The sequence below is a fragment of the Prionailurus viverrinus genome, chromosome A3 (assembly GCF_022837055.1).
Source record: "Prionailurus viverrinus isolate Anna chromosome A3, UM_Priviv_1.0, whole genome shotgun sequence".
In the NCBI taxonomy this organism is placed as follows: domain Eukaryota; kingdom Metazoa; phylum Chordata; class Mammalia; order Carnivora; family Felidae; genus Prionailurus; species Prionailurus viverrinus.
The window spans coordinates 15550528-15575136 of NC_062563.1; the positions used below are offsets into that span (position 1 = coordinate 15550528).

Consider the following 24609-nt stretch of genomic DNA (forward strand, 5'->3'; position numbering starts at 1 on the left):
GGGCGGGGCCGGCCGCCGCCTATAAGAGGGGCCGCGCGCCCGGCCGGACCACTCGCCTGCGCGCCCTCTGCGGACCGCCGTGCCATGGCCTCCGCCCGCCTGCTCGCGCTGCTACTGCTCCTCGTGGGCGTCCCCGCCGCTGCCCCCGAGTCGGTAGGTGCTTGGGGAAACCCGGAGGGCGGCCTGGTGCCTCCTTTGTTCCTGGGGGCCCGGGCTAGGGGGGGCCTCAGGGGTCTGCACCGCCCCCAACTAGACGCCGAGGCCGGGGAAACTTTGCTGGAAAACTTGGCTCCCGGGTCACAGGGAGGCTCCGGGCCGGGGTGGCTCCCGCGCGCGAACGTGCGCCCCAGCCTGTTGCTCTTCCCGCCTCCCCTGGCCTCGGCCCCGCCGCGCGCTCCAGGCTCGGACGTGACTAAGCCGGTGTCACCTCTTCTCTACCCCACACTCTCGCTCTCCCCTGGTGATCTTGGGGCCCTGGATCCCCCTGCACGCCCTCCGTTAGCGCCCAGAGCGGCGGCTCTAGAATCCGATAGGGCCTGGGCACGAGGGGCAGCGTACTCGGAAGGGGGAAGGAGGAGGGTTGTGCGGAACCTTGTTTCACACACCGGGGAATGAAGGACTGAACCCTGACCTCAGGTCTGGCCCCAACCCCGCCACTGGGCTTGTAACTTTGGGTAAAGCCCTGCCCCTTCTGAGTCTCAGTTTCCCCATCTGTACAACGGCAGGAGGGAGCCCGGCAGGAGATGGCCAGTGCCTCTGTAGGGCCCCTCCAAAGTTGGGGCTCTGATCTTCCAAGGGCAGACGGGAAGGATGGTTTGGGGTCAGCACTTCACCAAGAGTTGAGCCTCTGCTTTCTTCGAGAATGCTGTTTATTTCTGCTGAACTGCAGAAGGGAAGTTGGAGTACCCACCTTGAGTAGGGTGAAGGGGGGTGGGGGACAGAGGGCCTCAGTGAGCCCAGAGAAGCTCTCCTTCTCACTGCTCTCTGGTCCCTGTCCTAGTTTACAAAGTCCTGGGCCACCAGAACCTCCATTCATCCCCTGCCACCAGTGTGGGGGAGGAGGATGGCAATCTCATCTGGGAAGTTGGGGGAGGAGGAATTGCTCGGAGGGTCTGTCCTCCAAGAACCCCATTTTTTGCCCCCTTGATTCCCTTAATTAAGCCCCCCTTTTTAGAAGCAGCAAGTCTGTGGAGTTTAATCATTGCAGATTTTTTTTATGGGGCTCCTGTTTCTCTGGGCTTGGGCGGGGGAAGTCTTTTCTGCCTGGCAGGCTTCTTTTGGGGAATCCGTGAGATCCTGATGATAACCCACCAGCACGATTGCAGGCATTCAGTGATGATAGGAAACATTTAGTGCTTATGGTGTGCCTTATGATGTTCTAATAGCTTTCTAATGGCTGTTCCAATGTTCTATCAGCTTGCTTAATTCTGACAACAACCCTGCTGTTTACTGTTCTTAAATTGGTCCTGAGGCTGAGGAGGTTAGCTAACTTACCCAAGGTCACACAGCTAATCAGGGGCTGAGTCATTCAAATTTAGGCAGCCAGGCGTCCAAGTTCCTGCTCTTATGATAAGCTGCAGTGTGATGCTTTCTGAGTGGTGGCCCTGAATCTGTTGAGATTTGGGGCTGGCCGGCCTCAACGAATTCTGAGGTGGAAGGAAACAGGAGACCAGAGTGATGACTTCCCCAAACTAAGGGCAGCCAGACCAAAAGGTTAGTGTCTGAGCCAAGACTCCAACCTACACCTGCTGCTCCCTGGTACAGTGCTCTAAATTAGGCCCTGAAAGATGTGTTGAGTCCAGCAACTGGGGAGACCTCCAGAGGAATGCCATGTTGGGTCCTGTTGGCCTGGACAGTGTGGGGAAAAAAGAAAGACCCAGGAGGTCGTGAGGTCACTGCATGGGCAGTCACATGGCAGTTTCAGTTCAGAGGCTGCTGAGTCTGCAGGTGCTTCAGGGTGAGGAGCAGACAGCTGTGTCCTGGGGGCAGTCAGAAGGATATGGTTTGGGGGAGGACAGCTGTGTCAGCCCTCGCACGGTGACCCATCAGCTGGGGGAGAAGTAGGCCCTGAGCAGCTGCTTCCTGAGAGAGGTATCTGGCTCTCATCCTGACCTCAACACTCCCCTTCCTGGTGAATGTCAGGGACCTTCCACCTCTAATTGGGTCACAGGGCTTCCCCTTTTGCCTCCGCCACCCCCTTCCTTCCAAGATTGTGGCCGGAAAAATCAGACCTAGTCATAGTTGGATAGATGTAATGGAGGCCCGCCTTTTTCTTTTTGCAGGTGGAGAAAACAGGCCCTGGGAGAAGGGATTTGCTAACTGCAGTTATGATTTGTTGAGTTTTCCACATGCTAGGTCTGGGGCATTTTATCCTCACAAAAAAACCCAGCATCTCGGGATTATATTATGCCCACTTTACAGATGAGGGAACTGAGGTCCATCTCCAATAGTGCTGTTGAGGCCCCTCTCCAAGTTTAGGTTTAAGCCAAAGGCCTGCCCTCCCCTTGGGTGATACCCTACCCCCACCCTAAGGGCTTGGTGCCACAAGTTTTGGGAAGGGAACCCAGACTGTGCAGACAGCCTCTTCCCTGGCTGTGGGACTTGCCATCCCAAACCAGTTCTTCCTGTCCAGCTGGGAGCATTCCCCTGAACTGCCTTCCTGCCGCTCCTTCCCTAGCCAATTAAAGGCAGCCCTGTTTGGGGAGCTGGACCCCTCCAGAGGGGTTGCTGCCCAGAGGCACAGCCTTCTGATGTGGCACCAGGCCCAGTGGGTTCTGGGGAAATGTATTTTAGCTTAGAGATGTTTTCGGTCTCCTTGAAAATTCTCTTCTTAATTGCCCTGAGGTAGGAGTGGGGCAGAAGCCCAGAGGATCTAGGACCCTTGAGTGGTCAGTGAGAGCTCTGTGGAATTCTTAAAAGCCTAGAGAGCTACTAAAGAGCCTATTTTGGGCCATGGTTTAGAGGGTTCTGTGAGCTTGATGTCCCCCATCTGTAAAATGGGGTTTGAAACAAATGATCTTGATTGCCCTTTTCAGCTCAAGTATTCTATTCATATCCATCCCCCCAAATCTACCACACACACCACTCCCACCCACATACACCCAGTGGGGAATTCTGCCCTATTCATCTTCAGCGAAATACTTACCCCTTACTTAGTACGCAGGAAATATTTGCATGAATGAATAAGTTCATGTGTGTAACTTCATTCGAAAGGGTGCATTGAGGTAATTTATCACTAACGTGAATGCCTTCCAGGGAAATTGTGAGGTAGGTTTTATTATCTCCATTTATACAGGAAACTGATGCTCAGAGGAAGGTAGTGGCTTGCCAAGGTCAGAACCAGGTCTCTGATAATACAAGGTGTCTGGTTTGAACCTCCTCTGAGAACATTCCAGATGAGAAATTCCGACTGGCTTTGAAGGAAGATACCTTGGGTTCTACTTCCTGAATTGGAAGCACGTATGCCCTATCTCTGGGTCTCAGTGTTCCCAACTCTATAGTAAGGAGGTAGGACCAAAACCCTCCCAAGGGTCCTCCCTGCCCTGAAAACACACTGATGGGGGGAGGGGAGCTTTCTTGGCTTCCTTGGTAAAGAACCTTAGAGGAGAAGAGCTGGGGGGTGGAGACATTCAGCTCCTGCCATCCCCAGCTCCTGGAAACAGAAGGCTTTTGCAAGGACTTGGAGTGCAGGGCCGCCCTGAATGAGGAGCTGGGAGAGCCAGGCTGGGCTCCCCGCCCCAGTTCCTTCTTGGGAGGAATTGGCTGCTAGTTGTTCTCAGCCTCCTGGACTGGTGGGTGTGATTTCCAAATGACCATTTAAAATTGGGGGAAGGGGCTGGACTGGGCCTGTGAGTCACTGGAGGAGAGCGGTGGCTGGCCTGAGTTACCCATTTCCTTTCAGCCTCTTGGCTAGTAGGATGGCTCTGATGAGGGTGTTGGAATGGGTTCCAGAGTTTTACCTTGTCCCCTGAGAGCCTCTTAAAGATACTCAGCGTCTCAATGTCCAGGGCCTTTGAGGGGATGCCCAGGAAATGTTAATTCCAGGCCTCAGACCTTCCCAGTGCCCCGTCCGTGTGGACTTTGACAGGGTGTGAATTCAGCCAGTTGTTTGTTTCCCTTGAAGCAGAACTGAAGCTGCCACTGCTCTGAGCTCCTAGAGCAGAGCTGGTATATAGTCCAGATGGGGTTGGACCCCAGGAGTCTCTGACTTGTCTGATGTCCTCCTCTCCCCTTACTTCCTGGAACTGGCAGGAGGGCACTGGAACAGTGGCTTGGGGTTAGGCAGACCTAACTTCAGAGGTGTGAAGGCCACCTCTTCCTAGCTACATGGCTTTGGACATGTCACCCAGTCTCCCCAGCCTCTGCTTCCTGGTGGGTAAGAAGATCAGGGTTTTGGTGGGGCTGGTAGGAGGGGACAAGGCTGCAGTGAGTGCCTGGTAGGGAGGCCGCATTCTGTGTGACAGACATGTCAGCCATGCCAGGTGGCCCTGTGCCTTTGAGGATTCTACTCCCTGCCGCCCCCCCCATGGCCCCTGGAACACTTTCTTCCCTCCCACTCCCCAACAGCTGCAGGGTGGTAAGGGAGGAGTCGAGGGTGGGGCTGATGGAGTTCAAATCTCCTGTTTGTTTGTTTTAGAAGTGGGCTGTTTGCTAATTATCAGATGGGTTCATATTTAAACAAGAACCAGTTCTCAGCGGCCCCACCCCTCCCGCCAGGATTTGTAGGAACCCTTTGCGGAGCAGTTTGCAGCCTGCTGGGCGATGGCAGGGTTTGCTAAGGGTATGGGACCACCTAGACACTGTCCAGAAGGGGGTCACCCTTCCTGAGCTGGAGGGGCAGAGTTTCTAGTCCTACGGAGGCCGAGTGAATTGCAAGCTGTGCTCTGGGCTAGGAGAGGGGGTGTGGTAGTGGGCAGGAAGGTACAGTGTCTGAAAAGCCAGTTTTCATACACTTTCAGTGCACAGTGCCTAGAGAGGGAGGTGAAGGCCCGTGTCAACGGTTGGGGCCTGATTTAACTCCAGAAGGACTAGAAACCTGGCTTCTTGAGCTGGTTTGTTATTAACTCACTAGTGACCTTCAGGCGTGTTCCTGCACCTGGCCAGGCCCTTTGGCCCTGTCTGCTGGAGGCAGGGTGACTGGAAGTGGGTGCATTTCACAGCCACAAAAACCTGAGTCACCATCCCAGCTCTGCTGCTCACCCCGGGACATGCAGTTAGTTAATAAGTCACTTCACCGATGTGTCCTCTACAAAACACCTGTGTCACTCAACTTGTAAACTGTTTGGCAAACTTGTAAAGTGCTGGCTTGATCTGGGTTTATCATTAGCGGCTAGACCAGGGTTCTTAACCTGGCTGGATGTTGGCTTCAGGGAGATGGTATCTGTGTGCACACTGAAAAATGTAGATTGATGGTTACAGTTCTCGGGGTTCAAAACTTTTTATCCTTACCGGAGAGCTCCAGGAGTCCCCAGGAGATGACTCTGTGATTTGAACACTTCTTCCCAGCTTTGGCCTTCTGCAGTCCCCTGCCCAGTCTATCCCTGCTACTTTTCACCACCTCTGTGCCCCTGGTTACTCACCACCCCCACCCTCTGGCCAGTCCCTCCTACTCAGCACACCCCCCCCCCCCCTCCTTATTCTGCCTCTCTCCTCCCCCACCCTGCAGGCCCAGAACTCTGCTGCCCCAGTTTTCTCTGGCACAGTAGAGGAGGCTGGTAGTCAGGTGACACCTGGGGTAATGGAAAGGGGAGGCAGGGAGAGGCTGGTATGTGTGGAAACAGTGACTTGGTGGAGCCGCCGGTTGCAGCCAGGCCTGTGGGACTGGCTGTACCACTGGAACCTCAGGGCGTGGGGGCAGGGATGACCCATGGCCGGTCACAGGCAGTGGGGACACTCCTTGCCCGGGGTAGGGGGGCAGGGTAGGGACTGGCTGGGAAACGTCTGTGGGACAGACCCACTAGGTCTGGAGCAGTGGCTTCTCCGAGTGGGGGGCGGGGGGTGCACAGCAGGGAGTCTGGGAAGGGGCAGGAAGCCAGCATCTAGTGCTGATCTAATCAGCCTAGACTAGAGGCTATCGACTCTGCTCCTGAGAACACGGGAGGCTTGTTTATGTCCCCGCCCGCAGATCCAGCAGGGACTTCGGATCTGCTGCCTAGATTACAAGCCCCAGCTTCAATGCACCTCTGTCTCTGCAGCCCTCAGGGAGCCAGCCCCCTCCCGCCTGTCTCCAGCGGTAATCGGAGCAGTGCCCGGCTTGGTTACCAGGCCTCGAGACAGAGGGAGGCTTGTCTGTTCCAGAACCGTCTTTTACAGGTGGGGAAACTGAGGCCCAGGGAGGGAATCTCCCAAGATCCACAAAGGAGTTAGTGGCAAGGGTGCTGCATCAGCTGCCGTCAGGGGGATGTCCAGAGCTGCAGAAGCTCCCACCTCTGCCCCCATTCCTAGCTGCACCCCAGGATCCTGGAGCCCTCGCTGTGGAATGGGCTGCCCTGGGGGGGTTGGTGAAAAGTTGGCTGCTGGCTGTGCCAGGCCTGGCTTGTCTCCTGTGTGATTGTGTTCAGAGTAACCTGACCTTGGAGTGGGCAGAGCTGACATTCGAACCCCCACCCTAGCCCCACCCCTACTCCTAGACCTGGCTTAACCCTTCAGTTACCAGAGTGCCAGGCTGTGGATTGGTGTGTAGTTTCTTATTGCCTTCTGGATATTTTTTTTCATCCTCAGGGCAGGTCAGGAAATACTCTGGGATCCCCAAGTAGAATGTCAGGCATCTCCGGTCACTGCCATTTACTCCTTTTGGAAAAATACAACCCAGTTTCCTCTGCCTCTATCTTCTTACGACAGGTGCTCCAAGTTGTGTGACCTTGAGCAGGCCTCTGCCCATCTCTGGGTCCTTTGCAGTCTCCAGGGACCTGATTGGTTGTTGAAAAGTCTCTGGTCTCAGAAGCAAAATGAATACTCATTACAGGGTTATGTCCCTTCATGATTTGCAAACCCCTCACCCCCCCCCCCCCGCCCCACCATCCACTGACCACCTTTCTAGCAATGGAACTGCTTCTATAGCTTTTTCCAGGTCTCTCTGACCCTTTGACCACTAATCCCTTTAGCCAGAAGGAAGGCAGGTGGGGATTAATAATAGCTACTACTCAATGAGCACCTGCTGTGTACTGGGCCATATGCTGGGTCCCTTGCACACACTAATGCATTTCACTTAATCATCATCGTCCTGCAGGGTGCTCCTAGCCCTGGTTACCAAAAGAGAAAACTAAGGGTTCAGGGTTCAGTATACCCCAAGGTTCCTGGAGTTAGGAAGTGGCCATGGCCAGACTGTGCTTTGCTTGTGGGTAACCACTCTTCGGGTGGGGATCCTTTGTTTCTGGCGAGGTGTAGAGCTCTGATTGTGGCTCCTGGGTTTGCTCACCCTGGGGGATGTCTGGCCCTTCAAAAAGGCAGGGTGGGGGAAAGCAGTGACTAACCAACGGCCCCTTCTGGGGATCTCCTGTCCGGATAACAGGTGGCTTCAGTAGTTGGGAGTCCAGTGTCCTTGCCACTCCCTGTTGAATTTGGCTTGCCCAGTTGTCCTTCTGGTCTCACCTCCTGAAAGAAGGGTCAAATGTGTCCCTGACCCTGCCTCTGCTGGGGAGGAGCCTGGGGGCAGGAGGTGGGTGTGGGGGGCTCTCCTCCCTCTTTTCCTCCCACCAGCTCTTGGTTAACCAGGCCTTGACCCTGAACTCCCTGGTGCCCCAGCCAAGTTTTTGTTCTTTTGTTGAATATCACTTTCACCTTTGTTTGCTCCTTGGTGGAGCCTGGCCTGGCACTGTGGGGTTGGGGTGGAGAGGTGACTCGGGGGTGGCAGTGAGAAGTCTGGTTGTAGCTGAGGCGTGGTCTTGAGAAAGATCTAGGTTCAAATCTCAGCTCTGTTGCTTTCTAGTTGTGTGACTTCAGATAAATGACTCCCCCGCACCTCAATTTCCTGCAAACATGTTACAAGACTCGTGCCAGTAAAATGAGTTCATAGGGAAGAGCACCGCGTGGTGCCTGGCACGTCGTGGATACTTGAGCTAGTCACCCCAGCCCCTGTGCTTTTCCCTGGTGACGGAAGCTGTAGGACTTTGGGGTGGGGTTGGCGACCTTTTCCTAGCTTCTTTTCATGCTTATAGCATAAGGACTGGAGTGACAGCTACAGCCTGTGGGTTTGCTGAGACCCTTACTTTTGCAGCCCAAACCCTTGAAGCAGGGAGGGAGGACAACTCCAGCCTGGAGCCAGAAGACCTAGCTTCTAAGTCCAGCCCTGCTGCCAACAGTTTGGGTGACCTTGGCAAAGCCCCTTGTCTTTTAATTTGTTTGCTGGGTTATAAAATGAGACCATTGGGCTCAGTGGCCTCAGATACTTTCTACTGGCAGGTGTTAGTTCCTTTAGAACAAAACAGCACCTGCCCCCTCTTCGGGGGATAATCTGGGGAGGCGTCCAGCATCTCAGTCCCCAGGCACTCATCCCAGGTGTCCACCAGCCCTGGGGTAGACAGGGTCTGTGAGACCCAGGCCCACTGCCTTATTCTGCTGGTGATTTCTGTTGTGCTCTGGGAGAAGGGAGGCCTGAGGGCCCAGAGAGGGTGCCTGTGCATGCACACACACGTGAACACACATTCCCCCGGCAGGGATGGGGTGAGTGGAGAACAGGTGGGGTAAGCTTGGCTGGGATCAGGGTGGGGTCCCTCTCTGGTCAGGGCTGGGCTTGGCTACTGGGTGGCCTGGTGGCTTCTTCAAAGCCACCCTGACTGAATGGGCCTTGTCTGCAAAGTGGGTGAGGCAAGGGAGGGCTGTTGGCATTCCCTCCCCTCTGCCCCTCTGCACATGAAGGGATGCTTGCCCACAGTCTCATGGAGCTTGGTCCTCTCTTGCTGGCCTCGTCTTAAAGGGTTCCCACTGGGGAATTTCTCTCTTGTCAGGAGTCAGGGGCAGAGAAGATGCTTCTGGAGTTGAAGGTTTTGTTTTCTTGTGTCCTTCTCTGAGCATGCCCCCTGCCCCCCAGGCCTCGTGACTTGTGACTTGCTGGAGAAGGAACCGTTGGCTCCTCTAATGCAGTCTTGAGCCCTGGAATAGGTATCTGACAGGGTCTGATGCCTCCTGTGCCCCTGGTGCAACCTTAGACAAGTGTATCCTCTCCAGGAACCTGGTATAAAAAGGAAGGGTGAGGGCTGAACTGGGAGTGAATCTGGGTTTCAGTGCTGACGGGGCCTGCCTCCTCTCTTAGCCTTCCTTTAGCTACTGTGAAACTGAAGTGGTAACTCTGAGCCAGGCAGCATGCTAATCCCAGGAGTTGTTTTGAAGCACCCCTTAGCACTTTCACACACCCAAAGAAAGGCAAGATGTAGAAACAACATTCTGTGACTCCTGGGGACCAGGGGTGGGGAAGGTCTCTGCCTGAAGCCACCCAGTGCTGGGACCCCAGCCCCTGACTTGAGGACTTGGAGCTCAGACTCCCACAGCCTGTCTGGTCTCCAGGCTTGGTTGACCACTGGCTGAAGTACCTTCTTTCTCTCCTGGGCTGGGTTTGACCTCCACGCAGCAGGGCTCCCTCCTAGCTTGGGTGGTCAGGCACTCTATGGATGCGTATATTCATGCGGGTGTTCTTGTGTGTGTGGTTAAAAGCTCAGGTGACCCATGCCTGGGTTCTGGTCCAGTATGGCCACTTTTTACCAATGTGACCTTGGGCAAAAATCTATCAGGAGGACCTACTTTAGGCTAAGTGCTTAGGAGGTCCTGCTCTCAGAATCTGGGCCTGGGGGAATTTGCTTTGCGGCAGGGACCTCGCCCTAGGGACAGTTTCGTAACCACCTCCGAGTCCTCCCGGAGGAGCTGCCAAACTAAAGCCACAGGCACGGGGCTGTGGGGCTGTGTGTGGGGGCTGGGCTGGAGTTCCAGCACTAGTAGCTCAGCAGCTCCTGATTCCCGAGTCATGAAGTCATCCCGACCAGGACTTAACCCCTTCTGGCTCCCCACCCCCGTGTGTGCCAAGTATTCAGCGAAGATTCTCCCATCCGGTGGAAGAGGGCTGCGTGCCCGCTGCCTTCCCCCTGGTCTGACCCTGCTCCTTTCCAGGAATCCACCACATGCCCTCACGGTGGGTGGAAGAGGACATGACAGGTTCTGCCCGCCTCTCCCCAGAAGCCCCCGGAGGAAGTACAGGAGGAGCCCAGGCCTCGCCTGCAATGGTTACCTTGTCCTGGGAACAGATATTCCTTCTCGGGCTCCCCTGAGTCACTGGCAGTCTCCCTCAGGTGAAGGACAGCCTGGGGCAGTCAAAGAGAGACCTGACCTGACTTCTTCTCTCCATTCTGAGCTGTGCAGCTAACTCAGCCACGTGACCTTGGGCAAGTCACTGCCCTGTTCAGCATTCGAATTCTGTCCAATTCTGTGAGATGGAAGGGACAGGACCTCCCTGGCTTCCGTGGTTCTGAGCAGAGCCCCAGTCTCCTACAGGCAGGGGCTTTGGGAAAGAAGAAGAGAATGTTTTGAGGAGGGGTGTGTATGGAACTTCATGAAACCCAATCTCTTTTGGCAAAAGTAGGGACTTTAATATTTGAGTTAATTAGCAAAAAAAAAAAACAAAAACAACAAAAAAAAAACTTTGCCCAGGACTGCTGTTCTGTGGGAACAGCTCTGTCGCCCCAGAGCTAAGGAGAACGGCAGTAAGAATTCAGAATGCTTCCTACCCTTGTGAGCTCTAGGAGATGGGAACAGAGAGAGTAGCTGATGTACTTGTAGGACCCTGGGAAAGTCTTTGCCTCCCTGGACCTTGATACTTTCCTTTGGAAAGCTTCTCAGTGGAAGTAGGCTTAAGATTCTGCTGTGATGTCCTAGACTGGGTCCCCGTGGGTAGGGGCCAAGGACATTTGTGGGTGATGGAGTGGATGGTGCCCCACTCTGTGCTGGTACAGAACAGATCCTGTGCTTATAAAGCTGGATATGAGAGTGTGTTTGTGTATTTGTGAGTCACTAGGTCTGTGCAGCACCTGGACTGAGGCCTCCCTGAGGTGTGGGTGAGCCAGCCCTGTCTGTCCCAGCCCAGTCTGACTCAGCTGGGAAAGGTGTCCTGGACTGGGAAAGACCAGGGCCAGCAGCCCTCTCCCTGCCGCAGGCGAATCAGTGGTGACAGTGTCTGCGCCCTAGAACCCTAGACTGTCCTACCCTCCAGCCTGTGTGGCTCCTGCAGTCAGGCAGCCTGATGCGGAAGCCTCCTTCTTCCACCCGCTACTTGTGTCAGAGGGAAACGCCCAGTTTCCTTGGTTGTAAAATGAGGTTAAAGACATGCCTTTGGAGTTAATAAGAACAGGGGCTGGCACGTAGTAATTGCTTATAGTAAATAGTACCTAGTAATGTTTAATGTGCTGATTATTACCAACTTTATTATTTTTATTAGCCCGGGATGGGAAAGAGATTTGCCTAAGGTCACACAGCAAGTTAGGGGGCCAGGAGGAGAGCAGGACCCAGGTCTCCAGGTTCTGGCCTGCTTACTTTCCAGCACCCCAGGTTACCTTACCGAATGCCCACTTCATTGCCTCTTGGGGCTCAGGGGCTGTTGTCAAGCGCCAGGGGGCTACTGATGTGTCTTCAGAAGTGGCTGACGTAACTCCTTTTTTCACTCTAGATCCGAGAGACGGAAGTCATCGACCCCCAAGACCTCCTAGAAGGCCGATACTTTTCTGGAGCCCTCCCAGATGATGAGGATGTCGGGGGGCCCGGGCAGGAGCCCGATGACTTTGAGCTGTCTGGCTCTGGAGATCTGGGTATGGAGGGTGTGGTGGGCAGGCTTGAGGTCATGGGGCTGGAGGGAAAGTGGCCTCACAGACCATAGCGGGGTGAGCATGTCTTGAGACTTGGATTTGTATGGGGGTTTTCCAGCAGAGCTCCTCCCCTCTCAAAGGGGAAACAAAAGTAACTATCAAGCCTTTCCACCCCTTGGCAACCCTCCTTGGGCGGGTTATTTGTTGCTTTGAGTTCATTTGTAGCTGTAGGTTTTCTGAGCACCAGCCTGGACCTGTCTGCCTGTGGCTGGGGGCCTGGTGGGGGTGGGGCTGGAAAGAACTGATAGTGTTTTCTTCTTGTGAAAAGGAGAAGGGCCAGCTCCAAAGCCTGGGAGCATGTGTGGGCAGAAGTATGGGTGGAGAACAAGCCCCTGCTTCAGAGGGGGATGGGAGTGTGTGAAGGGGCCCAGGCCTCTGGGGGCTGGACCAGGGGCCAGGCCAGTTCATGGTCTTCAGTGACTCCTATGTGCAGGATGGTGTGACTCTGAAGTTTGAGCTTTGGAGTCCCATAGTCTTGAGTTCAAACTGCCTCTCAGTGACCTGAGACTTGGTTTCCGAATCTGTAAAATAGTGAATCAGTGAGTTGGGGATTGGACTCTTGGCACATGCTAAACACTCAGTAAATATTTTAATGTTGCGATTTCTAACATTTAATGTTACAATCTAGAGTAGGCTCAAAGGAATCCCTTGGGGCTCTTGTTCAAATGCAGACTCTGATTCTATGAGCCCTGAAATTCTGCGTTTCTAACCAGCTCTTGGTCCCTGATCCAGACATTCCAGAGCAAGGGTTTGGAGCTGACAGAGCATCTGCTCAGCTACCTGCCTGGCATCCTTGTGAAAGAACCGGGGAGTAAGGTCTTGAGAGCCCCATTTTACAGATGAGGTGACTGAGGCTGGGGTGGGAATGGTCACTTACTGTACACTGAGCATTTGAGGGCTGCTTGTAAGGTAGGACTCCCACCAGCCATGGCTGAAGAAGGGGGAGGTACTTTAAGGACAAATGTTCACACAGCTTTTCTGACTTTACAGATGACTCAGAGGACCCCCAGATCTTCCCGGAAGTAATCCAACCCTTGGTGAGTAGTTAACATGCTTTTGCCTCTCCATTTGCTCCACTGTGACACCTGTTGAGAGGAGCCCATAAGTGAGGGTCTGACCTCACTCTGCAAGAAAGCTTGTATTGGTGGCCCTGGCTCCTTAGGGACAGGCACGACTGTGGGTAGGCCATCCTTCCTACAGGGATAATCACTGTCAACACTTAGATGTGTTTCCAGCACCTTTTCTGTGCATTTCTAGGTATTTCCCAGCATTAATATCAAATAATATATATAGTCTTGTGTGCTGCACTTTTCACTTAAAGTGGGCACGAGTTTGCTTCCTCACATAATTAAGTGTTCTTTTTCATTTTTATAGGCTGCATAATCATCGTTCATTATTTTCCCCTTATTGATGGAAAAGTTGTTTATGATTTTTTGATACTCTAAAATTATACCACCACAGCAAGCATCTTTCACTCAAATCTCTGATTAGCTCCTTGGGATAGAGTCCCAGAGGCAAAGCTGCTGCCTTAAAGGGCAAGCACTTTCTATAGTTTTGCCCAACCGCCCTCCAGGGTGGTGATTCTAGAATCCCCACTGACCAGCAGTGAGCGGTAACACCTGCTTCCCTGTACCCTCGGTCACATTCATTCCTCTTTTGGGACAGATCCACTAGAAAGGTTGAGGGTAAGCCTTTGATGGCATAATTGTTGAGAGATTGGTGCTGAATTCAGCTCCAGGACCACACGGTTCATCCGGCAAGATGGCGGAAGCAGATTCCCTCCCTGGCTGAATGTTCCTGTCCCTGCCCTGGGTCCCTCCCCAAAGCACACTGAGTCTTCATCTCTCCTCCTTCTGCCCCATCCAGGTGCCTCTAGATAACCATATCCCTGAGAGGGCAGGGCCTGGGAGCTGGGTCCCCACCGAAGCCAAGGACCTGGAGGAGAATGAGGTCATCCCCAAGAGGATCTCACCCTTTGAAGGGGACGAGGATGTGTCTAACAGGGTGTCCATGTCCAGTGCCACACAGAGCGGCAACATCTTTGAGAGGACAGAGGTTCTGGCGGGTAAGGTCCTCACGAGATACTTTGAAGGGGAAGAGGACTGGGAGGCAGTGTTGCAGACAGGGATGCCTCGGGCACATTGGGCTTCTTGGTACCCCTTCCTTCTAGCCACAGGGTGCCCTGGAGCCTCAAGGACTACACCGTAGTCGTAAGGGGTGGCTCTGACTGGGTGAGCAGCCCGGTGGAGGAGAATTGCGTATCAGAGTCTTTTAAAGGACAGCTAGGAGTCAGTAACTGGCCGTTAAGTCCTTCTGTCTTGTTTTCAAAGCATTTTCGTAATCTGGGATTGGTATCTAGGGAGTTTATTCAAGGTTAACTTCCCTCGAAAGCACAGAGACTCCTTTGGATTGGGCTGGTTTCCCTCCCTCCTGCTCTGTCACTTGACAGCCTCGTGATCTTGGCTGAGAAGCTTTCCAGCCTCAGTTGAGGATGTGAGCCTCCATTTCTTCCTCTGTAAATGGCTACAATGCTACCTCCTCGGGTTGGTGTAATAACTCCATGAAAATGAGAATCTGAAATAATTTGGCAAACTGTAAAGGGCTTTTCTGATTTGTTGGTGTAATCTGTCACTGAGTCTTCATGGGGCTTTAGGAGTGGCTCTTTCAAGCCTGGCTGTGGGGCCTTTAGCTGGGGCAGTGCCTGCTGGCTCTCTCCTTCCCTGGCAGCTTGGGGGGTCTCCAAAGCTGCGGGCAGGGGTGGGCTGTCAGAGAGAACTCTCTTTCTGGCCAAATGTTATAGGCCAAGGGCAGGTCTTCATGAAGCAGCCTGTCGAGTGGCTGCCCTGGGCCCAGTCTGGGTTACTCCTGTCTCTGGACAGCCACAGCCAGTTGGGCCAACACCTTCATGGAGTCTTGAGGTACAGGGAGGAGCCCTGTGTCCTGCCTCCATCCAGGACAGATAAGGGTCTTGGCCTACATCTTGCAGATAAGGCTGGCTGGGAATGTAACCCTAGGTGACTTTGGGCCCAGCTCAGCCTTGACCCTGACCTCCTGGGACCCGAGTATTTATTCTTTCTGCTTTTCCTTCGCTACTTTTTGTGTGTGAGGGGGTGGTGGTGCTATCAGAACTAGAGGGGCCCTTAGAGACCTTGTGATCTTCTAAGCTTCAAAATCTTCGGTAAAACCTCCCCCCATCTTTTTTCAACCACAGTTTCACTTTTAGCTGGCATATGTGGGGTTAGCGTAAGGTTTTGCTTTCACCAACAAAGGGTTCTGCTGCTTTTAAAGAAAAGCTTAAAAACCACTGATCTAGGCCAAGCATGTCTTATAACTCGGGGAGACTGAGGCCCAGAGAAAGCAGACCACTTGCTTGGGTCACATAAGCAAGAGACAGAACCAAAGCTAAGTCGTCTCTTAAATCTTGCGGTTGAGAATTAGCCAAGCATAAGATCTTCATGTGAGAAGTTCCGTTGCTGTGTTAGTTGGCATCTGAATGGCACCTGGGAGTTTCTCAAGTGCTTGCCAGGTGCTACCTGCTGCGTGTGCCCCCCTGAATCTCCACGACCCTATCAGACATGTATGGCTGTCTTTACTCTTACAAGTAAGGAAACCGAGGCTCAGAGAAGCCAAATCACTTTCCAAAGTCACAAAACTAGGCATTAGTATTGAAACCTAGGGCCGCAGTCACTTTTGAGACTGCCCTTGAACCTTCTGACCCTGTGGGGTCAAGGTTCCAGCACAGACCAAGGTCCCAGTAGAGGAGCCAGGGGTCATCAGAGGGAAGGGTGATAAAAACAGGAATGGGGTTGATACCTTATTCCATTGTGCTTTTTCTGGTATTTCCTGGGGGCACTTTGTGGCTGTTTTTTCATGAGTTTTAGCTGAGAAGGAACCTTACTGGACTCCCCTGTGCCACTCTGCCCTCATTCTGTGCATAGATTCAGAGTGTGTGCAGGGATGGAAAATTAATCTTCTTAGCCCTAGTAAGACCGAATTAGGGGACTCAGTCTGCCGCAGCAAGGATTCTGTGAGATATCCCTGCCCCCTCAACACACAGGAACGAGCCCTATCAGGCGACCTTGCATGATGCAGAACAGCTGCCCACCTGAGGTTAGCAGCGCGCACCCGCCTGATGCTAGCAGGTGCCCGTAGGCAGTGCTCCTCTCTGAGCTGAACTGTGAGTGTCATTTATTAAGCACTCACTGTTGTGCCAGGCCCAATTCAGGGTGCTAGGGACACGGATCATAAAGCCACAAAGGTTTACAATCCATGAGGACTGAGCATATGCTGTGCATTGTTCTAAGCACTTTGGGTGGATTAATTTATTTAATCCTAGGACAGATGTGTGAGAAAGGTACTTTTATTTCCAGTTTGCAATGAGCGAGATGAAGGCACTTGCCTGATGACATAGCCAGTGCTGAGTAACGGGAGTGGGACCTAGGCCTTAACCACCGAGCTGGAAACACGGGAACGTAAACCACTGTCTGTAACTGTCAGTGACGTAGCAGCCTGGCCGTGTCACCGTGTTAGAGCTGTGTCTGGTAGGACACACCTGTGTGTATAGAGGATGTGCACACCTGTCTGTGGAAGCGGAGGCCTGTGTAGGTGTGCGTACCCAGAGCCAGCTAGACTGCGATGCTCTGAGGCCTGCACTGTCTAGGCTGTTTTTCAGGCCTGCGGGTTTGCATGCTCCTGGCCCAGCTATTGCTAAGCTGTTGCTGGGGTGTCAAGCTGGTGTTTGGAAGGTGCTGTGGGCTCCAGCAGGCGTGGGTTGGAAGGGTAGCTTTGCCACTCCGGCGCTGTGGTCTTCAGTGACCTGCGATGACCCCCTGTCTTGTTCACGAGGTCACACCTAGCACAAGTGACAGCAGGGGTGAAGATGTCTAGTTGTAAGTGAGCCGACTAGGGGGAAGTGGTAGTGTGCCCGAGGTCCTGACCCGCAGCTCTCCCGTCTCTTCCTCCGCAGCTTTGATCGTGGGCGGCAGCGTGGGCGTCCTGTTTGCTGTTTTCCTGGTCCTGCTGCTGGTATACCGCATGAAGAAGAAGGACGAAGGCACCTACGACCTGGGCAAGAAACCTATCTACAAAAAAGCTCCCACCAACGAGTTCTATGCTTGAAGCAGCCCCCTGGGCACACTGGCTTGGACCTCAGCAGGGAGGGAAGCAGAAGGATTTTGAAGGGTGGACATTAGGGTAGGGGGAGGGCAAACTAATACTGACCTGTCAGCATCTCCAGCTGTGATTATGTTTTAAGCGTCAGAAGAGGCATCATCTTCTGTTCCTGCCTGCCTCTTCTTGATTCTCTGGGCCTCGACTGTCCCGGCAGAAAAATGGGGTTACGGCTGGCCTTGCTGAAGGCGGGTCTGGGATTGGATCATTTCTTAATTTTCCACTTTAGAATGTGGGCCCAGCTTAGAGCCTATATTGAACATGCCTCATCCAGAGCCCCTCTGAAGCTGGAGCTCGGCCCCCAGCGGCCTTCTCCTTCCCTCTTGTGAAAAGGAGCTGGGAGAAGGAACTAGAACCACCTGCACCTTGATGTGTCCGTCAAAGGGCACTTGTGACCACACTACAGGAGTCTGTGGTATACCTTGGGCCATTCTCGGCTCTCTCAAGTGACTTTTGGAAATCAGCCTCTTTTATGAGGGGGAGGGGGTGGGGAGAAGAGCTGAAAGTTACATACTGAAATGGATTTGCAAAGTATTTGTAAATCTACTCTTAGCGGGGTATTTTTTTCTAATGGTTCATTCCTTGGTGCAGAGCCTCTGCCTGGGCAAGAGTGTGCCGATATCAAGATGTTCTCCGCTCTCTTGCACTTTCCACAGTACCTGCTAAGTTTGTATTTAATGGTTTTTTGTTTTTGTTTCTCGGAAATGAGAGAGGAGACGGAGATATGATTTTTATTAATTTTTTGGGTTTTTTTTGTTTGTTTGTTTTTACTATTTATAGCTTCAGACAGGGCCTCTTTCTCTCTTTCCTCTTTTAAATATCCTCCCCATTTTTTTTTTATACTTAACACTCTCCCGCTCATGACCTTGGCCCTTTCTGAAGCTGCTTCCTCTAAGAAGTGGCTATTGCCGAAACATAGTTTTCTAGCAGATCCCAAAATATAATGTAGGGGATGGTGGGATATCTGTGTCTCTTTTCTTGTAATATATTATTATTCATGGTTCTAGAAAAATAGATAAATATATTTTTTCAGGAAATAGCATGATATGTCCCATTTGACGTTGGCTGGATGGTTGAGTGAGTGGAGTTTTGTGTGGCTGAGTGGGTTTTTGCCTTTCTCTCGCTCTGTTCGTGGTGCCTTCTCCTGATTGGGCCGGAATAGTTGAGGGTAGACAATTCTACCTTCTTTCTAGCTTCTGCTTTGAGCCCAACTGGTGTTCCTTTGTCTGTCTTCTCCAAATTTAAGAGAACATTGGAGAGCCGTCCTATCCATTATGGTAAGCACTAGCCACGCGTGGCTATTCAAATCAATTAAAATCACATAAAGTTAAAAAATTCATTCCTCATTTACACTAACCACATTTCAAGTGCTCATTTGCCACATGTGGCTCGTGGCTGCTCTGGTGAGCACGCAGGTAGAGCCCGTGTCCACCTGTCGAACCACAGTGCTAGAAAACTGAACTGGTATAACAAGTCCCAGCCCCAGCCTTGCTGGGGTGATCTTTGTCTCCCTGGGCAAAGGGGGCATGGGGGAGGGCTGACTGGCTGCTGGCTTTGGAGCTTATCTGTGATCCTTCCTTCACAAAGAGGAGGCCCGGTGGGTTAGTTAGCCCGTGCAGGCTGCGTCTTCTCCTGACCCCACTGGCTGGGGAGGGGGGAGTCGCCCTTGCCTCCCGCACCCTTCACCACCTCAAGCCAGGGGCCCCAGCTGGCTGGGTCCTCTGGGCTCCCCTCCCCCACCCCTGCCATGCCCTTTCCCTCTGGCTATGTTGGGAGTGAGCACCTCTTGTAGCCACCTCACACTGTTGTCTGTTACTGATTTTTTTCTTTTTGATAAGAAGATAATAAAACCTGGTACTTTCTAGATTGCTTGTCTCTGTCATTTCAAAGTTTGTAAGAAGTCCTTTCTGGGTTCTGTATCCTTTGACCTTCGCGGAGCCGGACCAAATGCCCTTTGGGGCGCCAGACATTGGAGGCAGAGAAGAAGCCAAGAAAGGGCCTGGAGAGGAGGAAAGAAAGAATGTGCCCCTGGCGGCCTGTGGGGCATGTCATGCCTAACTTGGTGTGGCGCTTAGATGGCACCTGGTTAAAAAACACAAGGTGGGTGGTGGGGGCTCCTGGGTGGCTCAGTCAGTTGAGCGTCTGACTCATGGTTTAGGCTCAAGTCATGATCTCCTGGTTCGTGGGATTGAGCCTCGTTGAGGCTTGGGATTCTCCCTTTCTCTCTGCCCCTCCCCGGCTCCCTCAATCTCTCCCTCAAAATAAATAAACTTTAAAAGAAACCCACAAAAATCCTTGGATTAGATGCTAACCATAGAAGTGAGGATGTTGCCCATGTAAATCCAGATTCCCTGCTTCTTTTGGGAAAAACTCAAGATTTGGCTCCTCTCCGGCTGCATGGCAACAATTGAAAGTTGCTGACAGGGAGCATCCTGTCTGGATGTGGGTTTTCTGCTTTGCCACAGTCTTTACCTGCTTCACTCGTGTCACCTGCGTGGCTTCTACAAGCACTGCAGTAGTTGGGTCTGGACAAACCCCATTGATGCCTCTCTCAATCCTGGTAAGAGCCTTTTTACCAAGGGGGGAACCTGCCCTTAGCTCATCTGCAGGGTTAAACCTTAATTCCAAGGCCTTGGGCTTTGGTGGTCTTCCTTTGGTGTCATATCACCCAGTGCTTGGCTGGGGTCGGGGGAAGGATACAGAGGAATTAGTAGAAGCAAATCCTCGAGTCACATGCATGTGCCAGAACCCATGCCGTCTCTGCTTCATACCTGAACCCACTTAATCGGCACAACAGTTCCACAGAGTAGGGTCTGTTAGTATCCCCGTTATACGGATGGGGGCACCACAGCTAAGAGGTTACTTGTCCAAAGTGACACAGTTTACCAACAGTAGAGGTGGGGTTTGAACCCAGGCATTTGGGCTCCAGAGGCTGCTTGGGACCTACACCCCCCCCCACTGAAGCAGCAAGTCTGGTCTCCGGGGCCCCTGCCATACCTTGTTTGCCTGAGCTCCGTGAAGCTTGAGTGGGGCTCCCTGTTCTTTATAACCTGATTCTTGCAGAAGGTCCTTGCATCTGTTAGACCTGGGCCGTCCAGTATAGTAGCTGTCGGCCACAGGTGACTCTTTCCATTTAAACACATTTTCAAAAACGAAAATTCGGTTCCTCAGTTGTGCTAGCCACATCTCAAGTGGTCAGTAGCCACATGCAGCTGCTGACTACTCTCTCGGTCAGTGCAGAGACAGAGCATTTCCATTGTCTCAGAAATTTCTGTTAGGTCTGTGTTGGGTGATGAAGACTGTGGGTCATGACCTTTCGACTTGGGATTTCAGCTTTTAATAGCTGCTACCTTGTGCTCCAACAGCCTACAGGGAGGTAGGTCGGAGCCTAGAGTACTGTAAGTGCTCACTAAAAGCACTTCATTCTCATCAGCGCCATCTTTGGGTGAGACAGAAGCTCCACAAGGCCCCTGTGTTATCTATTGTGTAAGATTATCCCCAAATTTCAGGGCTTCTGACCACTGTCTCACATAGTGTCTGCAGGCCAGGAATGTGGGAGCAACTGAGCTAGGTAGTTGTCTCATGAAGTTGTAGTCAAAATGTTGACCTGGGCCAGAGCATCTAGAAGCTTGAGTGGGCTGGAGGGTCCACTTCCAGGATGGCTCACTTATATGTCTGGCAGGTTGATGCTGGCTGTTGACAGGAGGCCTCAGTTCCTTGCCATGTGGACCCTCAAAGGGCTAATGTCCTCATTACATAGTGGCTGGCTTTTCCCAGAAAGCGATCCTAGAGAGCCAGGTGGAAGCTACAGTGCCTTTTATGGCCAACCCTTTGGTCACTCACTGTTACTTCCACACTATCCTATTGGTCACACACGTCAGCCATATTCATCGCGAAAGGAGACTGCAGAAGGGAAGGGCAGGAATACCTTCAGGAGGCAAGACTCCTTGGAAGCCATCTCAAAGGCTGGTTACTATAGCCTTGTTTCTGGTCAACTCTGCACAGGACTTAATTTATCTAGAGAGTAGACTCTGAGTGGGACTTGGTATAATATTATTTCTGAGAATTGGGCACAGGATGCAAAGTGGATTTAGACAATATTGAGCCTTTTTTGTTCATGATCCTGCCATTTTTTCTGAAACCAGAGAAGCACTGACCCCTATATGGGGCCATTCTTCATGGGGCATTGGGAGGCCTACAGGCCAAATAGATTCCTCCTTGGAAATCATTTGCTATGTAGTTTTGGGGGATAGGATGGTCAGAATTCTAAGATGGCCCCCAAGATTTTTACCTCCTGTTGTATACACCAGTATATTCCTTCCCCTTGAATGTGGGCAGGATCTGTAACCATGATGGATGCCACTCCTATAATTGGGTTACATCAGACGGGAAAGACAAAGGGGTTTTGCAGATGTAATTGAGGTCCCAAATTAGTTGATTTTTTTAGTTATTAAAAGGGGAGATTACCCTGGGCGGGCCAAGCTTAATCAGTTGAAAGTGCTAATAAGAGGATCCGGAACCTTCTTGGTAAGAGAGATGCTCTCCTGTTGGCCTTGAAGAAGCAAGCTTCCATGAGTTCTACAGCTACAAGGATGTGAATGTTGCCAACAACTCTGTGAGCCTGGAATAGAACCCTTTGCCTCAGAGAGACCGCCCTGTCAGCCCCGGCTCACACCTTGATTATGGCCTTGGGAGACCCATAGCAGAAATCCCAGCTAAGCTGTGCTTGGGCTCCCGATCCATGGAAACCATAAGGGCAATAAATGGGTGTTATTTTAACTGCTGTGTTTGTGGTAGTCTGTTACACAACATAGACAACCAATACAGGCAGGTCACTTACTCCCTCTGGACAATCAATTTCTCCATCTGTCAAATGGCGGGGAGTGCAGAGTCTGGGTCATCTGTAAAAATATTTCTGGAGTAACGACAATGACAGCAACTGTCCCACAGAAAGTGGTTACAGTGGGCCAGGCCCTGTTGCTTTACATATATTGGTTATTTTATTCCTCACAACATCCTGTGAAACAAATACTTCCCCTTTTACAGAAGGGGGAACTGAAGCACAGAGAGGTTAAGTGACTTGAACTTGCCAAATGTGCCTGGCTTAAACACACAACTTTGTTTCCAGGATGGGTGTTGTCTGGAAAGCCACTGTTTGAGCTGCATTCCTGGATCTTAAGGTGATTCTTCTGAAAATACATATGAGTAATTAGTGTGGGAAGAAGAAGTGTGTACACACACACACACACACACACAATCAGGACAAAATCAGCCAAGCCTAGGACACCCCTAGCCTGGATGAGGCAGGGATGGCACTCTTCCAGGCACCAGCCAGGGTTGGGGAGGAGGATGTTTTGAACCAGATGAAGGCTTGGGAATGAGCTTGGTAGAGCGGGCTCTACTTCAGCACTCTATAATCGAACCCATTTAGCACCCATGTAATGAAACCATAAAGGCCTTGGCCACAAGGCTCTGCCTTCCCCTAGAACTCTGCCTGCCTCTGGGGCGATCAGCCAGCTGTGGCAGGTGTTGACCACTTTGCCCACTGAAAGCATTATTATGCCAATACTGCCCCGCCTGCCTTTGTCCCTTGGGGTCCGGAAGAGAGCCAAGCCTGCCTGGAGGGCCTTTTTTTTGGTAAGTATGGTCAGGGATGACTCTTGGAAAACTTAGTGGATATTATCTTATCGGTTTTATTCCCATCAAATAAGGCTGCTTCCTCCCTCCCTCTCTGTCTTCTCGGTCTGTGCACTCAGCAGTCTACATCCTAACCCAGGGAGGAAGGTGTCTGAGAATTTTACCCACACTGTGGTTAATGTGAGACTCTTCGGGGAAGCCCCACTTAAAAGAAACAAATGAGAGAGAGAAACCGAAAAGTCAATGCTTAAGCCTGTAGACTAGTAGTTCATGGTGGAAACTCAGGCCACATGAGAGCTGGTAAGCTAGGAGATTTTAGAACAGAGATTTTGACTTTATTCTCACTCTGTGAGAGCCTCAGAGTCCCAGATTTAGCATTAGGAGTATAGGACTTAAATTAGGCTCTGCTATCAACGTGCTCTTGGAGCTCCATGGGCCTTCTCTCCGAGCCTGAGTTTCCCCGTCTGTAAAACAAGTGGGGAATATGGACTAGAGCAATGATTCTCAACCCTAGGGTTCCCATTCTGACAGCGTGAAAATGTGAAGATTATCTTTTAATACCCTCACAGTTCTCTAAGGATACTTGAAAACTTAATTCTTGGGAGGGAAACAGTGCCACCTGCTGGTCTCACTTTACACTCGCAAATATACAAACTGCCAAGGCAATGAATGCTTGGCCATTTGGTATTTATTGAGCCCCGCTCAAAGTTCAAGGTCTGGTAATGCACCCTCTAGGACACACACCCATGAGCCTCTTTCCCCATGAGCTCACAGTCTAGAGGGGACAATTGACATATACATAAAGCCCTTTCATCCAGGGTGGGTGGTGACATGGTCCCAGGGAAGTTCTAGGGGAATACGGGGGTGGGTCCAGGGCATGTGAATTGTGCACTCAAGGCTTAGAAGGGCCTTTCTTGATTTTATGCTCTGTTGTCACGGTCTTGAAATTCTAAATAGTTTTTGCACAAGGGGGCCATACATTTTCATTTTCTTCTTTTTTTTCCCATACATTTTAGTTTTGCACTGGGTCCCCTAAAGTATGTAGCTGGTCCTGCCTTAGGGAAATCTTGAAAGAGGTGACATTTGAGCTGGATTTGGAGATCAGGGCAGTAGGTGGAGGGAGAGGAAAGAAGGAAGTTTATTCTAGTGCGGAAGGCAAGGTGAAGGCCTCTGTGGCTGGATGGCGTGAGGAAAGGACACAGACAGTGGGCTGCTGCAAGGGGGTGGAGTGGGAAGGGACTGGATGTCAGATTCAGGTTCAGGGCTGGGAGGACCTCTGAGCACAGTACTGCAGCTGGAACTTAGAAGACAGGCCAAGGCTTTGAGGTCACAGACTTCCACGTGGGTGCATACATGGGACCGAGGGTCCTATGGTGCCCCGAGGGGTGTGCAAAAGAAGACAGGGCTGCATGGAGGGGCCTGGGCTTTCAGGCCAACCTAGGATCTTGGCTTCCAGGACTCCTGCCTTGTGAAGTGGCAGAGGAAGTCCTCGAGCACAGGGCTGAATGGGCCCTTGTGCCCCAACACCCTGCTGTGAAACTCATTCTGAGTGGCTTCGTGCTTCAACAGTATCACGGGGCAGTAAGAGCAAACTCTTCTGAAGCAGGCACTCACGTAGGGGACATTTCCCATTCAACTTGTCCCCTGCATTCCTCAGCCAGGATTCACTCTCAGGGGCCATGAAGGGCCCTTAAACAAGCTTCTCTTTCCTGATCATAGTGAGTTGCAGCCTGCTGATGGCAGATGACAGATCTTCACTATAATTTGGGGAAGTTTAAAGAGCAAAGGTCACTTCCTCCCCTTGGGAAATGTCAGCTTCTTCCTCACGGGCTTCCCACCCCCCCTCCCTCTGGGAGAGAAACTTCCTGGGGAATGAGCCCTTCTCAGAATTCCAGGAAGGGCCCAGAGGAGTGAGAGTCTTGAACCCACATTTTAGAGCAGTTGTCCCCATGGGGCACCA

General features: G+C 52.0%; 1 protein-coding gene across 1 annotated transcript; it reads left to right on the forward strand.

The window, feature by feature from the left end:
- On the forward strand, positions 1-18876 carry SDC4 (syndecan 4). The gene is made up of 5 exons (XM_047852587.1): positions 1-153; positions 11648-11786; positions 12834-12880; positions 13710-13908; positions 16810-18876. Exons 1-5 carry the CDS (start codon positions 85-87, stop codon positions 16959-16961), a joined length of 606 nt encoding a protein of 201 aa, XP_047708543.1. The 5' UTR covers positions 1-84; the 3' UTR covers positions 16962-18876.
- The last annotated feature ends 5733 nt before the right edge of the window (positions 18877-24609 follow it).

What these genes read in the sequence shown, in the direction of transcription:
- SDC4 (XM_047852587.1), top strand. Translation starts at nt 85, where the DNA reads ATGGCCTCCGCCCGCCTGCTCGCGCTGCTACTGCTCCTCGTGGGCGTC. An exon ending in CCGCCGCTGCCCCCGAGTCG is followed by an intron (nt 154 to 11,647) that starts GTAGGTGCTTGG and finishes TTTTCACTCTAG; the next exon opens with ATCCGAGAGACGGAAGTCAT. An exon ending in GAGGACAGAGGTTCTGGCGG is followed by an intron (nt 13,909 to 16,809) that starts GTAAGGTCCTCA and finishes CTTCCTCCGCAG; the next exon opens with CTTTGATCGTGGGCGGCAGC.